This window comes from Manduca sexta, chromosome 27, assembly GCF_014839805.1.
Source record: "Manduca sexta isolate Smith_Timp_Sample1 chromosome 27, JHU_Msex_v1.0, whole genome shotgun sequence".
In the NCBI taxonomy this organism is placed as follows: Eukaryota; Metazoa; Arthropoda; class Insecta; order Lepidoptera; family Sphingidae; genus Manduca; species Manduca sexta.
Window position 1 is genome coordinate 13,908,863 of NC_051141.1, and position 22,881 is coordinate 13,931,743.

The 22,881-nt window shown below is 33.0% G+C and overlaps 1 protein-coding gene across 29 annotated transcripts in view; it reads right to left on the minus strand.

Annotated features, from left to right (window-relative positions):
* Positions 1-22,881, minus strand: part of LOC115455742 (basement membrane-specific heparan sulfate proteoglycan core protein) — a 204,384-nt gene that overhangs the window by 64,206 nt on the left and 117,297 nt on the right. For 2 of the 29 annotated variants that reach the window (XM_037444105.1, XM_037444098.1), the window contains exon 2: positions 14,935-15,078. The exons of the other annotated variants lie outside the window; for them this stretch is intronic. In XM_037444105.1, the coding sequence (XP_037300002.1) occupies positions 14,935-15,016 (82 nt within the window). In that variant the 5' untranslated portion in view covers positions 15,017-15,078. The remainder of the gene's footprint in view (positions 1-14,934; positions 15,079-22,881) is intronic. 29 annotated transcript variants of the gene reach the window in all.

A 22,881-nucleotide genomic window follows, 5' to 3' on the forward strand; every position in this document is an offset into this window, starting at 1 on the left:
AAAGGAAAAATTATTTACCAAGAATCGCTCATCTATTTTATTATACTAGCTAGAACGACAAATACGACAAAGCGAGTATCAAGGTTAGGTAAGCATTTACAAAAGCAAGAGCTGATAATGTTGCGACGTTTGGATATGGTACAATAATATTCTGATACTTTACCATGTCGCTTTGATAGATTATTGAGGAGGATTAGAAAATGTAGTAAAATATTATAATGTAATATTACATTGTAGGCAAATATTCAATTGATAACAGACTGAAAATGCACCTAAGGTACAATCATCAGAGTCGGACTATTGTATAAGGTTCCTAAATATGTCGTCAAAAGTTTCATATTGAACACAATATTATTATTATATTATTAACATTAAAATAAGTATGTACCGAAATAATTTAAATTAACATTTAAGTAATTTCACAACAAATACCACATCAATTTAGTTTATATCTTAATACCAGTTTGAAGTCATGGTGGAATCCGTAAATAAATTAAATCGTTGTAATAATCAGGCTGCCTGCACCAGGCACGGACAGCGCTTATAACTCATTACTAAATTGTCGCCGTGGACGATTCGTGTCTCGGTCTCCTTGTGCGGACAATTATTTTGCTTTATACTGTTATTCTGAACCTGCGCATTTGAATTTGAATTTTTGGATCAAATTTTGACTTTGATTTTGTATTCGACACGTCGTGAGAAAATTATATTTAAAAACCGTGATATAAGCCGCAAAATAGTGTTACTTCAACGTCTAACATTCGCACCATTAATTCATTAGTAAATTAACTTTTAAACGACAGTTGTTGTGGGCTAAGCGACAGAATATCTACTTTATTTTATTTGCGACAATCATTATACATTCAGCTGCCGTGCAACCGCAGTTTGACATCTTGAACATATGCTGTGTTTGTATCCTGTTTGATTTACGCTCGATTTCGCATGTACTTGGATGTTGGCATGTCATACAATATGTTCCGTTCATACCGTCGTCGACAATTGACTTCGAATCTACGAAGCTTACGCGCTGTTTCATAACTTCTTAGTCAAATCGTCACATAAATAAATAAGCCGAGCTAATACAGTAATGACACTCTAATCTATTCTCCCAAAAAAAAGGTTATAAAATGAGTGCTATCTATATTAACTGTTTAATACGACATCTATCAAATAAAATTTACTTGTAGCTTGTGACATACATGGATAATATAAAGTATAAACGCATAGTGCTCTACTATGGCAATGTAATTAAATAAATAATTCATTTCTAGCAATTTATTCGATACTAAGCAAGTCAAGAGACTTCATCAATTAACTTAAAGATAAAATTAAGTACCAAACTAATAAACTGTTCTAATGACAATATTATTTTGTTAAGCCGCTCGTAACTTAAAATCGTCGCGGGTAAACGGGATCATAGGCTAATGGCGGCATTATTATGTAAATACAAGTGCATTTTTATTCATCCTAATTTTAGCCAAACGAGCCGTCAGCTTCACGAAAGATTAACCACAGCGTCTCTTTATGATAACTAATACGTTACTGAGTTGTAATGTTGTATAAACGTTACTAATAATATAATAATATCAGCCCTGTATTATATACTTGCCCACTGCTGAGCTTGGGCTTCCTCTACTACTGAGAGGGAATAGGCCTTATCCACCACGCTGGCCTAAATGCTGGTATAAACGTTATAGTGCTTTAATTAATTGTCAAAATATATTTTATACTTCGTATTTACTATGTAAATTCTATAAATTTTAATTGACACAAGTAATCTACATATATAAAAATGAATCCCTATTTCCCTTGGTCACGCCATCACGCGTGAACGGCTGGACCGATTTCACTATTTTTTTTGTTGTGTTTGTTATTATCAGGAGAAAGATCTTATGAAAGAAAAAGATTAAGGAAGCTGAGCAGAACGTTAGAAAATTTAAGAAAAGTTAATTTCAGCGATTGACAGAATGTGTGCTGCAAATTCATAGTTAAGACAGGACAAAGTCTGTCGTGTCAGCTAGTCTTTTATAAATATTAAACATCCAATGCGATAATATGAAATGAGTATAATTAAAAACTCTTGATATCCACATGTTGAAACTTTAAAACTATCAGTAGTTAATCTTATGAAATATTAAAGAAAACTATTAATCCTCAAAACATTACTGTTTTACATAATTCATTGTCCTATCGCAGGTTATATGTACAATACAAAGTTGTCCCGAAAGACATGTTCAGAGTTACGCCAAAGCCAAGATGTATTGCATATTACATGATTGCGTATTCTCAGGGTTCTCTAATGATTTACAAATATTACAACAGCTCCCTTTAATATTTAAATCTATTGTCATCCTACAACATGTTTGCGATATCATGGTGGTCCATGTCAATATAATTTTAAAATAAACAGAATACTACGGACTGCCGCGACGAATATCCGCATCCGCACAACCTCCGATTTTTCTAAAATAATGTGTGTTTTCTTTGTGAATTATCGTTGCTGTCGGTGAAGGAAAAAATAGTGACAAAACCATCGTGCACACCCGTGAACAATTCTCAATAGGAATTTCGAGGTTGTTAAGACTAAGGCCTAATACCTCTCAGTACTAGAGCAGGCCCGTGCGCAGGTATGCGTCAGTATATAATACAAGGCTAATATTAATATTATTATCATAAGACAAATTAAAATGACAAAGTTGCTTTTGCTGCTAGTTAGTCGGCTTAGGATGACCGATTAAATCTGATGCGCCAATAAAAACACTTAAATTATTCAAACTTCTCATATTCAAAAAGCAACAGCGTGTCTTTTTCTACAAAATATTAAATCTAAAAGCAACTTTTTAAACATGTTTGCTATAAGGAAAATAAGTTTATTACCTCATTTTACTTAATTATGCAGGTGATTTTATTTTATTTCTAAAAATATTATTGTGTATATTGACCAGTTGTTTTTTACAAGTCCGCGACATAAGGCGGTCAATACCCTTGTGTCTGTCTAGAATTCACGAACAAGTTTTTTAAAATATAGAGGTACATTAGAGGTATGCAATTGACACACGTAAGCCACGGCAGGAATGATTTAAATAATAACAATGCGACTATTTGTGGAGTGAAGACCGTCTGTGTGAAGAAAATTACTTGTGGACAATATTAACAAAACAACTACATTTATAATTATTTACTGGTATCATTAAAAATATTATGTTTATATATTGACGTATAAACATTATTTTAAAACATAATAAATGTTTCAAAATGTATAAAAACTTCTCTGGGTGTGTTATGTCCGCTTGATAGTAATGTTAGCGGGAAGTCACATATTTTATCAGTTCTGTTGAAATAACATATTCTCTCTAAGGAACCGGAATATTTACAACCTAATTTCTACAGATTTCAATATATTTTTACTGTTATTTATCGAAGGAAGTCAGGGATAAGTTAACCTTGAAATAAACACGAGCCCCAAAATGCTCGTAGCTCGAAAAGTGGTAAAAAAAGGCAGTCGCAATAGACAATCCATTGATAATAGGTATCATAATGAGTTGTTAAATAAAGCAATATTTGAGTTCGTCCTGATGACCTTAAAATCGTATCGTTTGCTCTGTAGGAATCAGATGCAACTCCGCAAATAAAGTTGAGTTTCATTGAGGAAGCTATAAGCCACCGGAGCGAGTGATCTCGACTCCCGGTCACGAAGTAATTGATCTCATAAGATGGCCTATTCAATATTCATGCGGCCTTTGTAAAACGTCCCGTGCTTAGCCCTTTTTCCATACGCAGCAGTATACCGCGTTAATAAACTACTTATGTGTTGTCACTTTTGCACTCTGACACCTCGACTACTGCGCTTTTTAATATTTGGATATACTAAGTATATTACAAAGTGAGGAATTCAGTACTGCGATTTTACGGATGAAGATTTGATGAATGTATACATACTACGTGCACATTATTAAAGTATAATCAAGCTGAAGTCACAATTACTGTTGACGTATCTTATTGTAATTGTATTTTTTTTGCTTTGTTCACAAATAAATTAACACAATCCAGACATGGACATGATCAATTAAAGTAACGATTTTATTATTATATTCTTTATATAGTTCAAATATTGAATTAAGTATATTGTAGGTAATATGAATATAGATACTATCGTAAGGAAGGAAGGGAAATATTGGATTGTAATATGCAGTTTAAAAATAATAACCGGTTAATAAATAATTATAGAATATATTTATATGGCTAGCCCGAAGCACCGGCAGTCATACGATTCAGTGTCTCAACGATCTATTCTTGGCAAGTGTGACCTGATCGTAATTAGAATTTGGACTAGCCAATGTTAAAGTTCGCCCTAAACTAACTGTGACTATCATAAGTGCTATCGGCGGGTCCGACAAACTTCTTTTGGAATTCCCCACGAAATCTAAATATGCCCGATTGTCCGAATTTATCAAAGGTTTAATTTGGTATAGTATTTATGAAATTACCAAAAATACTGATATCATATTATTATAATTACACGATCACATTAAATGACACCTGGAAATCAATTGAATTCGGTTTAATGAAAGACATTAACAATTTAATATTGAATAATTGTTACATATAAATATAATATTTTTTCTTCAGGGGGGTTAATCAGTTTTCGGAATAGCAATATATTATTGCCACACGATATAGAATTTAAAAAATAATTTAATTAAATAACCTTACGTGTTTTTCTGCAGAAATGACTATGGATTAAATAAAACCACACTATATATTCTTAACGCTATGATAGTAAAGTAGTAAGTATGTAATTTCTCGCCTATGTCACTCTTATACGTAGGAGGATTGCATTAAAAGGTTTTCCTCTGCAAAACGCTGCGCTAACCGTAATTTTAAGTGGTATCTACTCGAAATTCATGATACCTACATATTTTTTTGTTTCGCGCAAATGTACTTTATTACTACCGCCCAGCCTTCATGGGGGGCGACCAAGCAGTTATGTTGGGGTAACCGTGCCTTCGGCCCTTGAATATTTTAAAATATTCAAAAATAAGCACAGTTTTAAAAGAAATTGTTTGTAAATCTGCCACCCGTGACTCGTGCGCCATCAATATTAAGCACGAATGCTCAAGGCTGTTTGCTCCGAAAGGAACCTCAGTTACTTTTCTTAGTATACCATGATATCGGTTTGCATTATTATTTTCTTGCGGCGTTACCTTCCCAATCTCTCCAGTAACTAATATCAAATAATAAACAATACGAAAATTTATTTTAACCAACTAAAACACCATCGAAATATAATGCTAATTTCTCAGTGCAGTTCGCTAATAGAGGATTAATAGTCTATAATATACCATAAGGTGAAAGAATTTCCTGGCCCTAGATCAATGACGAGAGCTGAACCGAGCCGCGTCCCGTGAAAGGACGTAAACACTAGGGTTCCGGCGTCAGGAGAATGCTAAATTATGTCCTAAAGCAAAGCGTATTGGGATGATCCCCTATTTGGACACTGTGAGATTTATCAGATCTCTTTGAGTAATATATCTACGTTCAACCGTTAGCAACGCGATGCTAGCTATGTTCCGTCTTAACAGGCATTGTTATAACTAGGGTTGCCAGATTATTTTTTCAGTCTATAAAGGACAAATGCTTAAATGGGCAAAAAATAGGGGGCTTCTGTTTTTAGCCTGGACAAATAAGGAACAAAATTATTATGTAACATTTTTTTAATGTTTTAAAATATTTTTCCGAGGATCGAATCAGTTTTAACATATTTGTAACAATCAATACAATTACAATCATAATTAAAAACAGGTATGTATATACTCGCTTTTGATAACATTTATTTAAAAAAGAGTCGTATTGATATGTATGCTAAAATGGGAACGTTGCGTGCGTGAATACTTGTCAATCGTATATTAATCGTTTTACGGGACAGAGTATGTCCCGCCGAGATATTATAAAACGTGCCTAAAATATGGAACATCCCAGTAAATACGGGACGTCTGGCAACACTAGTTATAACCTAATAGGCATCATGAGAGCTAATATATAATTTTAAGCAGTTTAATATGTAGAGCAACACCAAACAGTGCGTGTCTTCGCGACTGTTTATGGCCATTCGTGGCGCTGACCACAAGGCGAACAAGTTCTTCTCGACTCTCGATACTCGTCAATTAGTAGTATAAAAAAAGATACATCATAACGCAATCCTAACTGGATACACAAACGATTTCCAGATGTACATTTCACTGGACAAGGAGATCTTTCAATACCGAATAGATGGATATACAGCTCTGCAGATGCTTTTAATTATACCCTAAGAGATTTTGATAAGTGACAAGGAGCGCTTTGTTTTCGACTCGTTCATACAGGTGCAGGGGTAATTCATACCAAGTAATTGTGTATGAATACTGCTGTGGTTGTAGTGTCTATGTAAAATTAGTGTGATGAAAGTCACGAGATAATATTTGTTTGGAGTCACATAATGTTATAAACGGGCTCCAACCCGGGGACTAAAACTGTTTGATGGTTTACTATACAAAGACAAAATTGCATTTTTTGTCCAATCAATCAAAAAATTACAACAAATATAGTCTTTGAAAACTATATTAACCATCTAAGTGATGATTTATTTGAATTTTGAGACCAAATTACTGACTGTATCACATAAAAAGTTGGCTGAATAATAACAAGGCAGGAAAATCGCTATTGCGTAATTTCGTTTTATTACCAATAACACTATAATGCTAATAAAGCAAAATAAGTGGAAATCCGTAAGACTTAGGTATCGTTTTTGTAAATGCCTACTACAAGCAAGTCTGTGCCCAGCGAGGGGTTTGGTCGTAATTGCTACCATGGTAGCACACACCATGTAGAATACCATGGTGTTCACTGTACAGGACTGGAGTTTACACTATATAGGCTTAAATATATAATATCTACTATGCATTAGATTTTAGGATAAAGCTTATTTAATTAACACTACTTTAACCACTAATGAGTTTAATTATTGATGCAATGAAATATTCAAAATTAACACTTAATTCTAGCCAATAACCAACTGATTTCACAATAATTTATTATTATTGAAACGAATTAATATACACTAAACTTCTCTTCGTCTTTTCGTATTATACATATACTTTATAAGTTGTAAGAGACCGGACTGACCGAACTCCGAACTGATAGTGAGCCCAAAGATATCACTTTTCCCGACCCAAGATTCGCATCCACGATCTCAGAGCATTACCGCGTCCAACTACGCCACCGAAGGAGTCTTATATGTATTTCAATTATTGGTTATTTTTATAAAAAAATAATAATATAATATCGCCTAAATAGCGAGCGCATAGTGAAAATATGCACCAAACTCTGATTTTAGATATTACATGTAAAATTCAGCGAAAATAGCCAAATATCCAAATGTATATAATTCCGTCTGTAGTTATAGCAAACCTTGATAGTTCCTTTTGTCATATATAAAATCGGACCGTATGCCATCTTAGAAGCTTACAACTATTGTAACAATAATCCCATATGTCTGACATTAAAATTACGCTTTCATCACATTCGTGGGCCATGTAAACGATAATAATATGCAGCCGCCATGACCCAAATGTCCGCCCTGTATATAAATCTGGGACTATAACCTGGTTCTGATTTAATTATTCACGGTTCGATAGCAGGATGAGTAAGCTTTTATTATTGACTAGTGGCCGTCTGCTTCAATTTCGTCATCAAGGCCATCATAAAATTAAAACTGAGTAATTGTCGTTCATAACGAAGCGGAAGCACCGATTTCAAAGTAGCCGTTTTGTTAAAATAATAATACTAGACCTGCACTACTAGACCTTGTTAATTTCGTATCACATACAATTTATTTTGATAAGGTATAACTTTTGATCACCAATTATCATCATCATTTCAGCCACAGGAAGTCCACTGCTGAACATAGGCCTCCCCCAAGGATCTCCACGTCGACCTGTTGGAAGCGGCCTGCATCCAGAGACTTCCTGATACCCTAGGCAGGTCGTCCGTCCACCTTGTAGGCGGGCGTCCGACATTCCTCTTGCCTGTACGTGGCCGCCACTCTAGAACCTTTCGAGTCCAACGGCCATCGGTTCTTCGAGCTATATGCCCGGCCCACTGCCACTTCAACTTGCTAATCCTATGGGCTATGACGGTAACCTTTGTTCTCCTACGGATCTCCTCATTTCTGATTCGATCTCGTAGGGAAATACCGAGCATAGCCCTCTCCATAGCTTGTTGAGTGACCTTGAGCCTCCTAATGAGGCCCATAGTGAGAGGCCACATCTCGGTGCCGTATGTTATCACTGGTAACACACAACTATCGAAGACTTTCGACTTAAGGCACTGAGGTATTTTGGACGACAAGACGTTGCGAAGTTTCCCGAACGCTGCCCAACCGAGTTGGATTCGACGATTGACCTCTCTCTCGAAGTTGGACCTGCCGGACCACTTGTCCTAAACAGACATATTCGTCTACAACTTCGAGAGTCGAGCCCCCAAATCCGATTCGACATGATCTTCGTTTTGTCCATGTTCATTTTAAGATCCACCTGTTGGGAGACTCGATTAAGGTCTTCAACCAATTATAATCAACCCTAATCGACTTTTTATTATTGCATCGTATTTTTGAATTTTCTTAGGCTATTAAATAGGACTTGTTAGTAAATAATCGCTTTGTGTACCAAACTCAATTGATGCAAGTCTTTTCATAAAATCCACAACTTTTTTATGGCACGTATTAATTAGGCACAGACTCAATAAAAATATTTACAATATATAAGTTAGATATTTTTTTGGTTTCTGAAGTCTCTTTAAAAATTTTGTTAGAAAAGAATGTTAGTTAAAAATAGATCTTAATTGGGCCTAATACAAAAAGGATCATCAAAATTCTTTTTGATTTTGAAGAGTTCGTCTCTGCATCTCTAAATTTCTACGTCCTATAGGAAAATAATTAAAATGGGACCATTTCTAAGTTATACGAAACCAAACACAAAAAGACTCATTCAAATCCTTTGTTAAACCAATTTGATTAATTAAATTTGACCAATTAAACTAATTTGATTAACCCTATGTGGCAATTTCCATAAAAATACCAATTTTAAATTTATCGATGTTTTAGATACTTCTGTAATTTCGCAATTTTTTTGTTTTTAAATCACCCTTGTATTAAGACAATCAAAACAAAGACTCATTTTAATATTTAATTAAAACAAATAATGTAATATTTGGTTTTCCGCTTGCAGCATATAATGTATTTAGTATTTCGCGCTTGGTGGGCGTGTTTTAATCAAATCTTACTTTGGATTTGATCTCGCGCCACAGAGTTGATGCTCTCTAGAATAGCCAAAAAATAAACATCATTTTATTCATTTTCTCAAATAAATACCTATTTTTATAACGTATTTCGATTATTCAAATCATAAAACTTATTTATAATGAATGTAGTATCTATCTCTATTCTTATATAAATTACTTACTGTAATCACAATAATATAGCATTTGCTCGCGGCTTCGCACGCGTGATAGTTTGAGAAGTCCCGCTATATATTTTCCCGACATAATAAGTAAGTAAGTATCCTGTGTCTTTCTCGGGGTCTTGAAATATACCAAATTTTATCGAAATTTGTTGACTAGTTTTTGAGTTTATTGCATCCAGACAGGTCGACAGATGCGGCGACGGACTTTGTTTTATTATATATATTGAGAGTTTTTTTAAAAGACTAATTCCATCATACATTATTGTTACGTAACTTTAATCGTTTACTGAGCGCACGCAACGGAAGCTCTCAAAAGGTATAAATATTTCCCGTTTCAACAGTTTTTATTGATGCTTTGCTCCTATTATTTTACAAGTTTCCTCGATAAATGAGCTATTCAACACTAAAAAAAAAAAACAATTCGAAACAATAGATCTTGAGATTAACTCGTTCAAACAAATTCTTCAATATGGTATTTAGTATGGATTAAGTTTAATGCTTTTAGACCGCTGACCAATTAGGGGCACAAATAATTATGTTTTACAAGAAATAAAATTCATTTTACTGTGACATCATAAGCGAGAACATAGAATTTTAGTTTTGGCAGAAAAGAAACTCTTTCAATGCGCAGGGATTTATGAGCCCTATGATGGAGTACGGAGACAGGCCGCTAAGTGGCATCGCGCAGGACGCTACTGACAAAAAAGCGAGACATTTTGCCTAAGGACGCAATGTCAACCTTAATGTCCTTAAGAAGGCGCCCACGAGTTCTTAGAGGTTGAGGGTTGAGTGGTAAAAATAAACACTACTTATACAAAAAAATAAATAAGAAGGAAGTCTGAAACTCTAATCTGACTTTGAAAGGCAGCTTTTAATTTGTTAATGGTGTCATTTACAAGTTGCAGATAAAAGGCTTATTTATTGCATTGCTTTAAAATGGTCTGCCTAGTTTGCTTTTCCAAGTCTGAAAGGCAGGTCTTTATTTGTAAACGGTGTCTTTTACAAGATGAAGGTAAGTGGCTTGTTTATTGCACTGCTTTAAAGTGGTTTTACAGTAATTATAAAAACTTCTTCAAAATTAGATCGGATATGGTGTCGGCATACCTAGATAGAGATCTCAAAGGAAACGAATAACGGACAAATAATTTTTTACACAATGTTATTTAATAATAACAATTCAGGGATAAAAGTTTTATCGTGAATAAAAATGGAACCGAAATAATGACGTCTATTAAAAACAACATAAATTCAAGTAAGTAAATGGCTTACTATCTGTATCGTAAACAGAATAACCTTTAGTCTTCTCTCGACTTGTAAATCGAATTACACTACTTAGGTGTCTTAGGACACGGTCAATGTTGTTTTACTTAGTTGTATGTTAATACAAACATTCATCCACACAACACGTGAATAAATCCCAACTCATTTCCAATTTTGCCAAAAAGATAAAATAAAACAGTATCCACTAATCGCAATATTATTTGGCCACGAAGTAGATTTTTATCGTGAAATATATTGGAGGGGATTGATGTAATATTAAAACATATTTATTTTAGTAAAAATATAATTCCGTACAACTATCAAAGATATTCAAGAAAACCCATCTAAAACGGCGATAGCCTAGTTAAGAGTGGAATGGCCTGCCGAGATAAATGGCCGCAGGTTCAGAACCCAAGGACACACGTCTTTGAATTTTCTAAAGTTATCTGTGTATACTTTGTAAATTATTGCTTGCTTTAGTGGTGATAGATCGTGAGGAAATCTGCATACCCGAGAAATACTCCAAGAATTTTAAGCGTAGGTATGTGAAATCTGCGAACCTGCACTGGGCCAGCGTGGTTGACTCAGGACTAATCCCTCTCGATAGTAAAAGAGGCCTGTGCCCAGCAGTGGGACAGTATATGTTATAGGGCTGATATTATTATTTAATATAATATAACTAAAAACAATACCTACTGGCTACATTTTAAGTCAATATAAGAATTCTATACCTAAAACACATGCTATGATAAAAATGTCAGCTACAATTTACACATACCCTAGTAATATTATAAATGCGAAAATTTGTGAGGATTTGTGGATGTATGGATGTATGTATCTTTGTTCCTCTTTCATGAAAAAACTAGTGAACGGATTTATATGAAACTTAATAGTAATATTGGTTGTACATCAAAATAACACATGGGCTACAATTTATAATTATTTTGTGTAATTTGGTCATAATATAACGATACACATCAAGTAAGCTGGAAAAAATATTTTACCGGAACTCCATCACGCGGGCGAAGCTGCAAGCAAAAGCTAATAATATCTAAATTCTTTAATAGATACGCATTTATTAATCATTTACAATATATTTAAACGCAACTTTGGAGGCTAAATAACATATTTATTAAATTAGACATTTTTACGTTTCCATAATATAAATATATTAAGGTGAATATTGCGTTAAATTAACAGTAAGACTAAGTTAAAACTTAATGCTGTTAAGTGAATTTCGTGGCATGTCTACATCTTTGTAACATATTTTACATGAATGTGGTCGGTGGTGGGCGGGGCACAATCAGTCGTTTTGTGGCCCGTTCCATCTCTCTCTTGGTCACAAAACACAATAATCTTGCAGTTAGAGACGACGTAATGTGCTCGCAAATTGTATCCGAGCGGGGGAGGCGCGGAGGCGGGGCGAAATCTCAGAAAATATTTTTTTTCGGCTTCAATGTTGTAAACGCAAAAGATGTTTAATGCCTATTTGTGCGGTAGTTAATTTATATATAAAAACTCGCAAAGTATAAGATGTAGTCTCTACTCTCTACAAACTATTTTATTATTATTTCTACAAATAAATGTAAAGCAACTTGGGACATAATTGGCGACAAACTAAATAGTACACAAAATAATAAAAATATAAAAGAGATCATTCATAATGAACGATTAATATCGAATCCAATAGACATTGCAAATACATTCAATGATTTTTATATTACAAAAACAAATAAACCTAAAATACATACTCCTAACTACAAATTAATTAACACTGTTGACTCTACTATTTTCTTAAGGCCTTGCACCGAGTATGAAATATTAAAAACTATTGTGTCGTTAAGAACTACAAACGCCGTAGGTTATGATGCAATATCAACTAAAATAATAAAACGATGTAATAGCGAGCTCTCATCAATACTTTGCTATATTGTAAACCTTTCCTTTGAAAACGGCGTTTTTCCCGAAAAATGAAAATGTCCGTAGTTAAGCCAGTACACAAAAGAGACAATAAAGAAAAAGTAAACAATTATCGTCCCATTACGCTAATTCCAGTATTCTCAAAATATTTGAAAAAATAATGCACGCCCGTATTACCACATTCCTAAATAAACATAATATTTTAACAAAAGAACAAAATGGATTCCAAAAACAAGTCTACCACACTAGCGGCCTTCTCTATAATAAACACTGTGACCAAATCTCTAGATAAAAGAAAACGTGTATCAGCGGTATTTTTGATATGTCCAGTGCTTTCGATTTTGTCGACCATCAAATATTGCTGCGAAAATGTGACTTATATGGCATTAGAGGGAAGGCGTTGGAATGGATTGACAGTTACCTGAGTCATCGAAAGCAATGTGTGGAGATTACCCATGTTGACTCGAATTTAATGACTACGTCACACAGGTCCACTTATAGGGAAAATAAATTCGGTGTCCCCAGGGTAGTGTTCTAGGACCTCTATTGATTTTAATATATATAAATGATATTCCGAAGGCAACTAGACATAAATGTACATTATTCGCGGATGATATTTCAGTAGTAATTACACAAGATGATAATAATTTTGACTATACACAAACCTTAAATAATACAATAGAAAATATATCAAAGTGGTTAGATGATAACAACCTAACTGCTAACATAAATAAGACAAAAAATAATTCAATTAAAAATTACAATAACAAGACTAATAGTTTAAAAATAAATTATTATAACCAAGAAATTAATGAAGTAAATGAAGTAAAATTTTTAGGTATCACACTAGACGAAAACTGCAACTGGAAAGCTCATATTAAAACAACTTGTACCAAAATAAACAGATTTGTATACGGACTCAGAAAAATAAGAAAACTAGCTAGTGAAAAAACTGCCTTAATGGCGTATCATGGATATGTCGGATCCATACTACGATACGGCATATTGTTATGGGGAAACTCAACAGATATAGGTAGGGTGTTCGTAGCACAAAAAAAGTGTCTCCGGGCAATATGCGGGGTCGCACCACTAGATTCATGCAAACCACTGTTCAGAAAATTAAAACTGCTCACTCTAACTTCAATATATATATTAGAAATTGGTATATTTGTCAAAAAACATTCTGAGTTGTTTGAAAAAGTATGTCAAAATAATAAATACACTATCAGAGATCCAACTAAGCTAAAACTAAATTCAATGTCAACCACTCTGTATAAAAGAAATACCGGTTGTATGACCATTCAAATATATAATAAAATACCGAAAACCTTACGTGAACTACCTTTTACCTTATTTATTAATAGATTAAAGAAATGGCTCATAGATAAATGTTTCTATACAATTAAAAATTTTTGGAATGTAAAGATATATAGTAATATAATAGTAACCCCAGATGAACATGGGTTTTATAGTTAGATATAATATAATAATATTATGTATAGAAAATCATGTAATTTGTATGAGTAAACTACACCTAAAAGGGAATAGATATATTAATAATAGGTAATTTGCCTAACTTCGTTCTCTAATTATAAGTACGTATATAATTTTTTTGCATACCGTTGAAACGGTGAAACATGTTGCACATGTAAGATATTTAACATCATAATTTATACCATGTTTTATGTAAAATAAATTGATTTGATTTGATTTGATTTGATATCTTTACCCATTTTAAGTATGTCGAAGTACTTAAGCACAAGTTGTATCATTTGAATACACGCCCTAAAAGGTCCTTAACTCCAACTGAATAGGTGTTTAATTTGTGATTATAAAATAACTGTCAACTTTTGTAGAGGATGAAATTTTCAAAAAATGTATATGAGTAAGACACCTTTCCAAAGTTTATAATTGAAATAATGATGAATATATCCAATAAAAAAAGGCATAGCGTTTATATTCAGATGACTACCAACGAGTTCATTAAAACTGCCTAACAGAGTTGGGAAATAAAGAAACAAAACAATACAAAACTGTGATAGATACTCCAATTTTATTGCGTTGGTTACTATTTTTTCGTTTTAAAACAAACGTTTGGAAGGATTGCTATTCAAAAATTTTAGACAAGGGGCAATGAAAAAATTACTGGAATGGGTACAAGGTACAGTAAAAGAGGAGAGAGTTTAGAAGTTAAGAATTAATATGAAATAGGACACAAATAATATAAATTGCACTGGGTCAAAATATGTATACTCACGCCTGATGTACTGCGCGTGTGACTGCAACACACAAGCGACCGCCACAAGAAGGGGCATCCACGCCCTCCTTTGACTTCTCATTTTAAAAGGGACCGGTGTTGTACCATTTATTTTCCCTCGGCTTTAGTCGACGAGCTCGAATACTGTACAAAGTTCGTGTTTCACAACAATATCCAGTGCTTTTTAGTTTATTTTTTCAGTTCCCACACAGAGTACGTTCAATCAAAGGCTATTTAGCAAACGTGTAAATTGGCAGGCCTGTACCCATGTTGTTCCACTACAGTTTGACACTGTACACGGTAGTATATAAACAAGGTGGACGTTTATTACACTTTTGTCGGATGCAATGCTCGCCTACAGTGTCAAAAAAGATTTATTTTGTGCAAAAAATATTTTGTATCAACTAGGTATGAATAATCGGACATTAGGTCACATTTAATGTATATTTCCGCAGCCAAAATAAAAATAGATATAAATAAAGCCGTTGCCGTTTGAAAGATGTTTTGCGGCTTTATGCGAATAGACTGCGTTATTCGAACCTAATTGAACATAATTTCGGTCGGTGTTATCTCGTAAAGTATTTAATTCTAAGCTTAAACTAGATATTTGAATATTTTGTTACATTTAATGATACATTCATATTTTAGCATTTTATTATTAAGCAAGTTTCTGCATTATCGACAATGGTTCACACAGCACTTTTGGGAAATAATATATGCATCGGGTTATTGGCGTAAAAATAACATTAAGGTGTTAAACTGGTGCAGTCCTGCATTCGATCCTAGCACGGAACATCACATGTGTGAGTCTTTGAAAAACGAACGCGACTTATTAAAAACTGGAACGCATACCTGCCATTAGGATAGATTTATCATCACATCATGGGACATCAATAGCTTCGCTAAACCTAGGTCATATTAGTTGCAACTTACAAGCCTCACTGTCCCCAGGCAAGCACGCGCGAGTTAATATGTGTATAACATTATTATATCATACATATTATGTTTTAAGAAGATGCAATTAAAATGCACTTCATAATCAAAATTGATGTTGACAGAAAAATTATCATGAAGAGCAATAAGTACATTTGTATGATCGGTCATCAGTCTTTGTGTCGATTAAACACGCTCCACTTTTACAGCCCAACACATCTGTCACGGTGACAGCTGTCATTAGTTTATAAAACTTTGCTTTTATTGCGCGCCTTCGCCACTACACCGCGGACAGGTGAGATTTCGTCTGATAACGCACGCTTGCCGCGACATATTGCCTTTTTGATGATTTCAGCTCGTTCGTTTTTTGAGCTTATTTTAATTAAAAACGATGTCGGTATTCGTCACTTTATTGTTCTTTTAAACAGTCAATAAATAATGTAACGAGCTGTCGTCCGAAAAACGTTGGGTCAAAGTCGACTACATTTTATATTTGGTAATGAGTGCTATATGTCGAAGACTGTTGGACAACCTTATTATTATTAAAAGATTATAAACGATTAAACGAAATTGAGAAATACGGAATAAATCAATGAATGAAAAACGAATAATAATTCTTTTTAAATTGCTTATTTACAGAAGTAAAAGCACAGAAGGTCCAGATGTACTCAGTTTCTTATTAATATTTTGCATTTTTAGGACAATCTTTAGCACAATAAATGTAACACATGATGAACTTAGATGTAACATAAAAATACATATATTACAGTTATGTTCTTATTGTTATGAACCAGCATGACAGTACCGACATATCAAGTATTTACGTACAACATGAAACATTTTACACAAACGAGAGTTATCGTTATATCTAGATAGTGATGTCATTTGTGACGTAAATCAACAATTTTTGTCCGACGTCGAAAAGTAAACATGTACCTACTCTACTAGCTTGATTTGATTAAGGAATGCTATTACATAATATTTGATTTTTTTACAAATTTGTTTGCGTCGTTGTACGAACATGTTTAGGTCTCATATTCAAGAGGAGTAAAAAATGGTGTATGTTATGTATATAATTATTTCAATAAAATAAATTTTACGGTAACTTCGCTATTATAGGCGTAGTCACTTCGTTTGCTTAAGATTCAAGCATTAATTTAATTTTGCTATCGATACATGGGACAGCCATAGACTGATTTTTTCCAAGAGCAAAGTGAAAAGTTCATGAATGTTAACGCCTTTTTCTATTTCTGGTTCCTATTTTTTCTGGTAATAAGGCTTTGTGAGCCATTTGATTCCTAGTGTGCATTCTTACGTCACGAAGGCATCAGTCACGAACTTTAAATCACAACGAATTTTATTGCAGTTTCAATCTTCTTTGTGAGCTGTGAAACTGGATATCAGTTTGTTTATGTTTGTGAAACGTAGGTCTCATTTAGTTTTATATCCAGCTTCAAATAAGCTGACACGTGAAACTTCACTTAAAAGTGGCCAAACGAGTGTCCAACTCGATAATATACCTTAACTGTAATTTTAACAAACACTGTAGGGTTTACGGAATTGAGACTAAAAGTTTTTGGTTGTACATGAACATTCATAGATGAGGAAGGTATTTTCACGATTCATAATTGTTTATAAATAGAAATGATTCAAAAAGTCCTTTTATGAAGACCATATGTGTTTAAAATATGCATGTGTATTGGAAAAAATTTCTTGAATGCGGTTGTGAACTGTGAACTTCAAGTTTGATCGAGTTTAAATAATTTATAAACGAAATGAACGAAAACCTTCTTATTTGTTCACCTATACTTTTAATGATCTACGACTACTACATTTTTCACGTGGGAAAGTGATATATATATATATATATATATATATATATATATATATATATAGATTATATATATATATATATAGATTATATATATAGATTACATATTGAATAATGGTTAGACATTAGATTATCGTATATATATATATAGGGAAAGTGATATATATATATATATATATATATATATATATATATATATATATATATATATATATATATATATATATATATATATATATATATATATCTATATATATATATATATATATATATCACTTTCCCTATATATATATACGATAATCTAATGTCTAACCATTATTCAATATGTAATCTTACTAATGATGGATGTTTCGAAGCTGCATTTGCAACAGTAACTTTCTTTTTGTTCGTGATTGGGAAGTGACTAACGGGATCTCTCCTAACGCTGGCACGACCGAAATGCCCTTGCTCTACATAATGACTTAGCTCACGTCAAAACTATCTAGTGTTAAAGGTTAAAGACCCCGATGGTACAGCAACTGGAGAGCCGTGCGCTGAGAAGGATTACGGGTTTGATTTTAAAAGAAATGTCAGGCGTTTTGCAAAATCGCTATTGTATCCACTTTAAAACAGATTTTTATTAGAAAAATTAAAGATAGTCCTGTTTAAACTTCGTACTTATAAACCTAACCAGGCAAAAATTTATTAATACATAAACTTAAAAAATACAAGAACATGACATATTACCTTCAAGATACATTCAACACTGAAAAATGTGTTTGACAAGAACCTAAAAAAATAAGGTATCATTATCGCACGATAAGGGTGACGTCACGGTTTGCTCAGACTGATAAGGATTTTAGTGTTATCAAGGAGATAAAATGCCTCTTAATGACCCACTAAGATCAGATTTTGTGTATCACAACATATATTGTATTAAATTTAGAAAATATGACATTTTGTTTGCTTAGGCGGCGTTCAATTATATGCTACGCCGTATATTCTTTTAATAATTGTCAATCTAAAAAGTTCATTGAGAGTCTCTAACTTATTGGTAAGAAAGATACAAGGAAAGACATTTCAATAGACCTATCATCATAGAGTATATTTTTATAACAGATACATCAATTCAAAGAAAATTGATATTTACAAATAGGTTTTAAACTTTAGACTACGTTATTAAAATTGGCATTTTCAATTTATACCTACCTATAACTAATTTCGTTATGATACACAATGAGATCAAAATAGGATAGCAAGTAATTATTGCATAAATAACAAATTTATGATCGTATTGCATTATAAGACTTTCTTTGTATGAACATTGACATTTTTCTTTGACTTGTTTTTACTAAGTTGTTTCGAGTATAAATTAGACTCCGTCACGACTGCCGCGAAAGTCACGCGATTTGCCAAAAATAAAAACCATTTAAATCTTCCTATTTACCTATTAGTAATATTAATGAGGTTACTGGTACTAAAGTTAGGGAAAAATATTACGAGGTGTCTATTATCACATTAAATCAAACTTGCGAGTCAACGCGATCAAAAGTTGTGACTGTTTATGTCGAATATTTTGCATTTTCACAATGAAATCAAATACTTTAGGGTTGGCCTAAATTTATGAAATTTATCAAGAAACAATGTCTCTCAGCACATATAAATAACACAAACAAGCACTCACGCTTTCTATCCCCGAATGCGTAGGCAGAGGTGCAATTGGTGCACCTTCCATTCGTTGTGCCTATTCCATCCAATTATGTAAAAGGGAATGAGACTATCGCCATATTGGGCACAAATTTAAGACTGGCTTGTTGCTTACTGAGTAGAAAAAGTCATCAGGGTCCGACCCAGGGATGGAATTCGAGATATCACCGAGACGTATAAAAAAAAAACTAAAATCCATAGAGTATGTCTATTTTAATAACAAAAAAAGAATTAGATTTTTATACCTCTGGCGCGTGGGGCTAAACCAGCAGTTGTCCGTTTTTTTGTCAGTAAGCGATAGTCCAACCGTAATATTTATAATCACGTGGTGTTAGTCCGTGGCTACATGAAAAGTGCATTCCAATGGCAACCACGGTTTAATCAATATTACATCACTAATAACGCTACTTTATACGACCATAGCATTCATTATACGAGGTCCATTTCCTGCGATAATATTTATATAAGTAAACTTTTGGAAAGGAGTAATATAAAAATATTTGTGTGTGCAAATTAACCTGATTGATAAATACAAAATGATGGTCTGCATGAATCAATAATTGGAAACAAGGCAATTAATTATTTACTTTACCGGTTGATAAGTAACGCATGGTATACAATGGCCTTTTAAATGAAACTTTACCTTACAGAATTTTACATGCTGACTGTAAATGTATTATTGTATTATGCGATAGTTATTATTGTTTATTTATTTCATATTTAATAATAATATGAAGTTCGATAAATGTACAACATTAAAGAGGAAAAACCAATATATTTAGTGATAATCCGCGTACATATATTTATTATTTATTGTTTTGCCTCACGAGTGAGTTTTGTTTTCCAGCTGTGATGATAATTTTACTACATTCCTGTCAACACTTAGGACAAAAATGATAAAGGTTTCAAAGAAGAAAGTAAATTAATAATTACACAGGTTAAAATACTTCAAACAACACATATTTTTTTTTAAATAAATGATTGTCCTTTGTCTTTTGGTGAAAGCCAATGTTTTTATACTAGGTATATTTTTTAAATAAGACAAAATTTCAATTAATTAAAATTACAAAGTTTAAAATTCAGTGCTGTCGTACCAGACATTTTTAATCCATAAAAATCCTTAAGATATAAACAGCTCGGTGTGGGTAGACGTTGCATAAGACGATTCGCGCGAAATGAATTATTTTATTTTTAAACACGTATAGTTCTCGAAATGGCGATATATGTTTTGAGTCTGAGAAACGTGCTTTGCCACGCATGTGTACAATAAAATAAAAGTTATGTTTCAACTTAAGCTTTTTCTCATCGGAAATTGTTGGTCTTTTTTTTCTTTACAAAAGATGACTTAGCTGAGTTTATATTAAAACGTGGATGTAATTGAATATAGGACCGTTTGACACAAGACTTTAGTTAATATTATTATTTCGATAACCCAGTTTTTTTTATTTCCTTAATTGTGGAAAGTGATACTAAAAATACAGTAAAACATAGGAGAATTTTACACTTAAACCACTTTTATACTTCATGGACTTGAAAATACCTATATTAACAGAAATTATTACATTTGCATACGTAAAAACACGCCTAGCTTCATAACATACAAAATAGACAGAAGTTGATACTTATTATGGGTATAATTATGAATTCATACCGAATATCCGAAAACCCGAGAGTAAATTGCATAAAATGTATAACCTATTAATTTGCGCTTGTAAATAATATACCACGTTTAACAAAATAGCATGTTTTAACCAAAATATAATTTCAACGAATTTATAATAAAAATGTACTAGTACAACATTTTTTGTCGTAATTTACAAAATAACTTTGAGTAATACTAACGCCTATGAGAGCTCGGTAGAAACAAAAATGAAAGAGCGGGTTCGCCACATGAATATGTGTCACACTTTTCCTAGTCACTATGGGCGCCATGAAAGCTCGTTGTAATCAGTGGCACGTAGAACGACAAGCTTTGGAAATTATCTACGGTTTACTTTCTTCTCCATTGCTTCAAGAATAATACAGAATTGAAAAATAAAGTAGAACTCGGGATTTTTTTTAAATTATCTGAAGGATTTAAAGTTATTATCGACGTAAACAAGAGTGATCACTGCGGACGGATAACGTGAGATTGCAGCAAGAATTAAAATAGAATAAGGTTAGTCAAATTCGTCATATTTATTGTAATTCTTGGAGGGTGTGTTCTACATGACATAACGATACCTCGGATCCACACTGAAACCTTTACGCTCTTAATATAATATCTGACATTAGAGTGTCGAAAAATTATAATATTGTCTTAGTTATAATGTTAAAATGTAATCTATTCGTATTAGTGTAGTTATTTATATACCGAGATTTTCAAATATTCCAGAACATTTCGAATAGTTCGATTATAATTTTTAACTAAAGGCAGGGCACTGTGTTAAAACACGAATATTCAATAAACTTTAATCGACAAAGTAAATCCTAAGTCTTGTTGATGTAAATAGTAAATCGTAAACCGTGTCAGAATATAATCAAATGGATTAGTCAAAACGCCCGCGCGGCTCGTAAATAGGTTTTCACACAAAGCTAAACACTAGTCCCCAAAACGAGATCCGTCGATTCAAACGAATATAAACTTTATTCATATGTGGTAAAACAACACGCGCGATGCATTCCAAACAATTGTGAATGGCGATGGATAACAAACTATTATTCTTGGGTATGATTTTTTTCATGTCATTCGGTTTATAAATGGATTATTCGGAAAGCAATTTTAATTATACCAGTCCGTAAGCAGAATAAAATAGATATTTTTAATATAATTACACTGTATGAAAAAATAAAAAGGATAAATGAGTAATTTACTTAATTCTCCATAATGATTGATTTTTAAATTTGCTCATATAACATTAATATCTAGTTTATATCTTGGCAGTTTGAATTGAAACTACATTTCCTAAACGGTCTGTATTGTCTATTCCTTTACAACGAGCTAATAATGTATTATATTTAACAAGGAATCGCATGTGTCACGTTACTACTTGTCTCACTCACAACTCGTTGAAGAAACGTCAACTAGTTAAGTTACTAACTTGTTTCTAATGGGAACTCAATACATATAGCAAACTTCACCATGAAACACTGGAATTCAATAATACTTACAGTAAGAGGTAAATACTCCCTGCTCCACATAATACGCTATGTAATGCAATAAATATTAAATAGAGGCGACTGCTGCTGCTTACGTGCCGTAAGGTTCAAGCCTAAGACGAACCGCAGACCGCAACTGCAAGCCGCAGGTTACAACCGCAACTACTGATTGTTACTATGAATTGATATGAGAATGATGCCGACAAATGACATTGTAGCGTGCAGTCGCGGGACGAAGCTGCAGTCGACCGCAGTGCCAGTGGTAATGCGGACCGCAAGGTGGTTACACTATCCATAGAGTCCATACTAAAATAAAAGTAACTAAACATGAATCTTATATTCATATCAAATAATATACG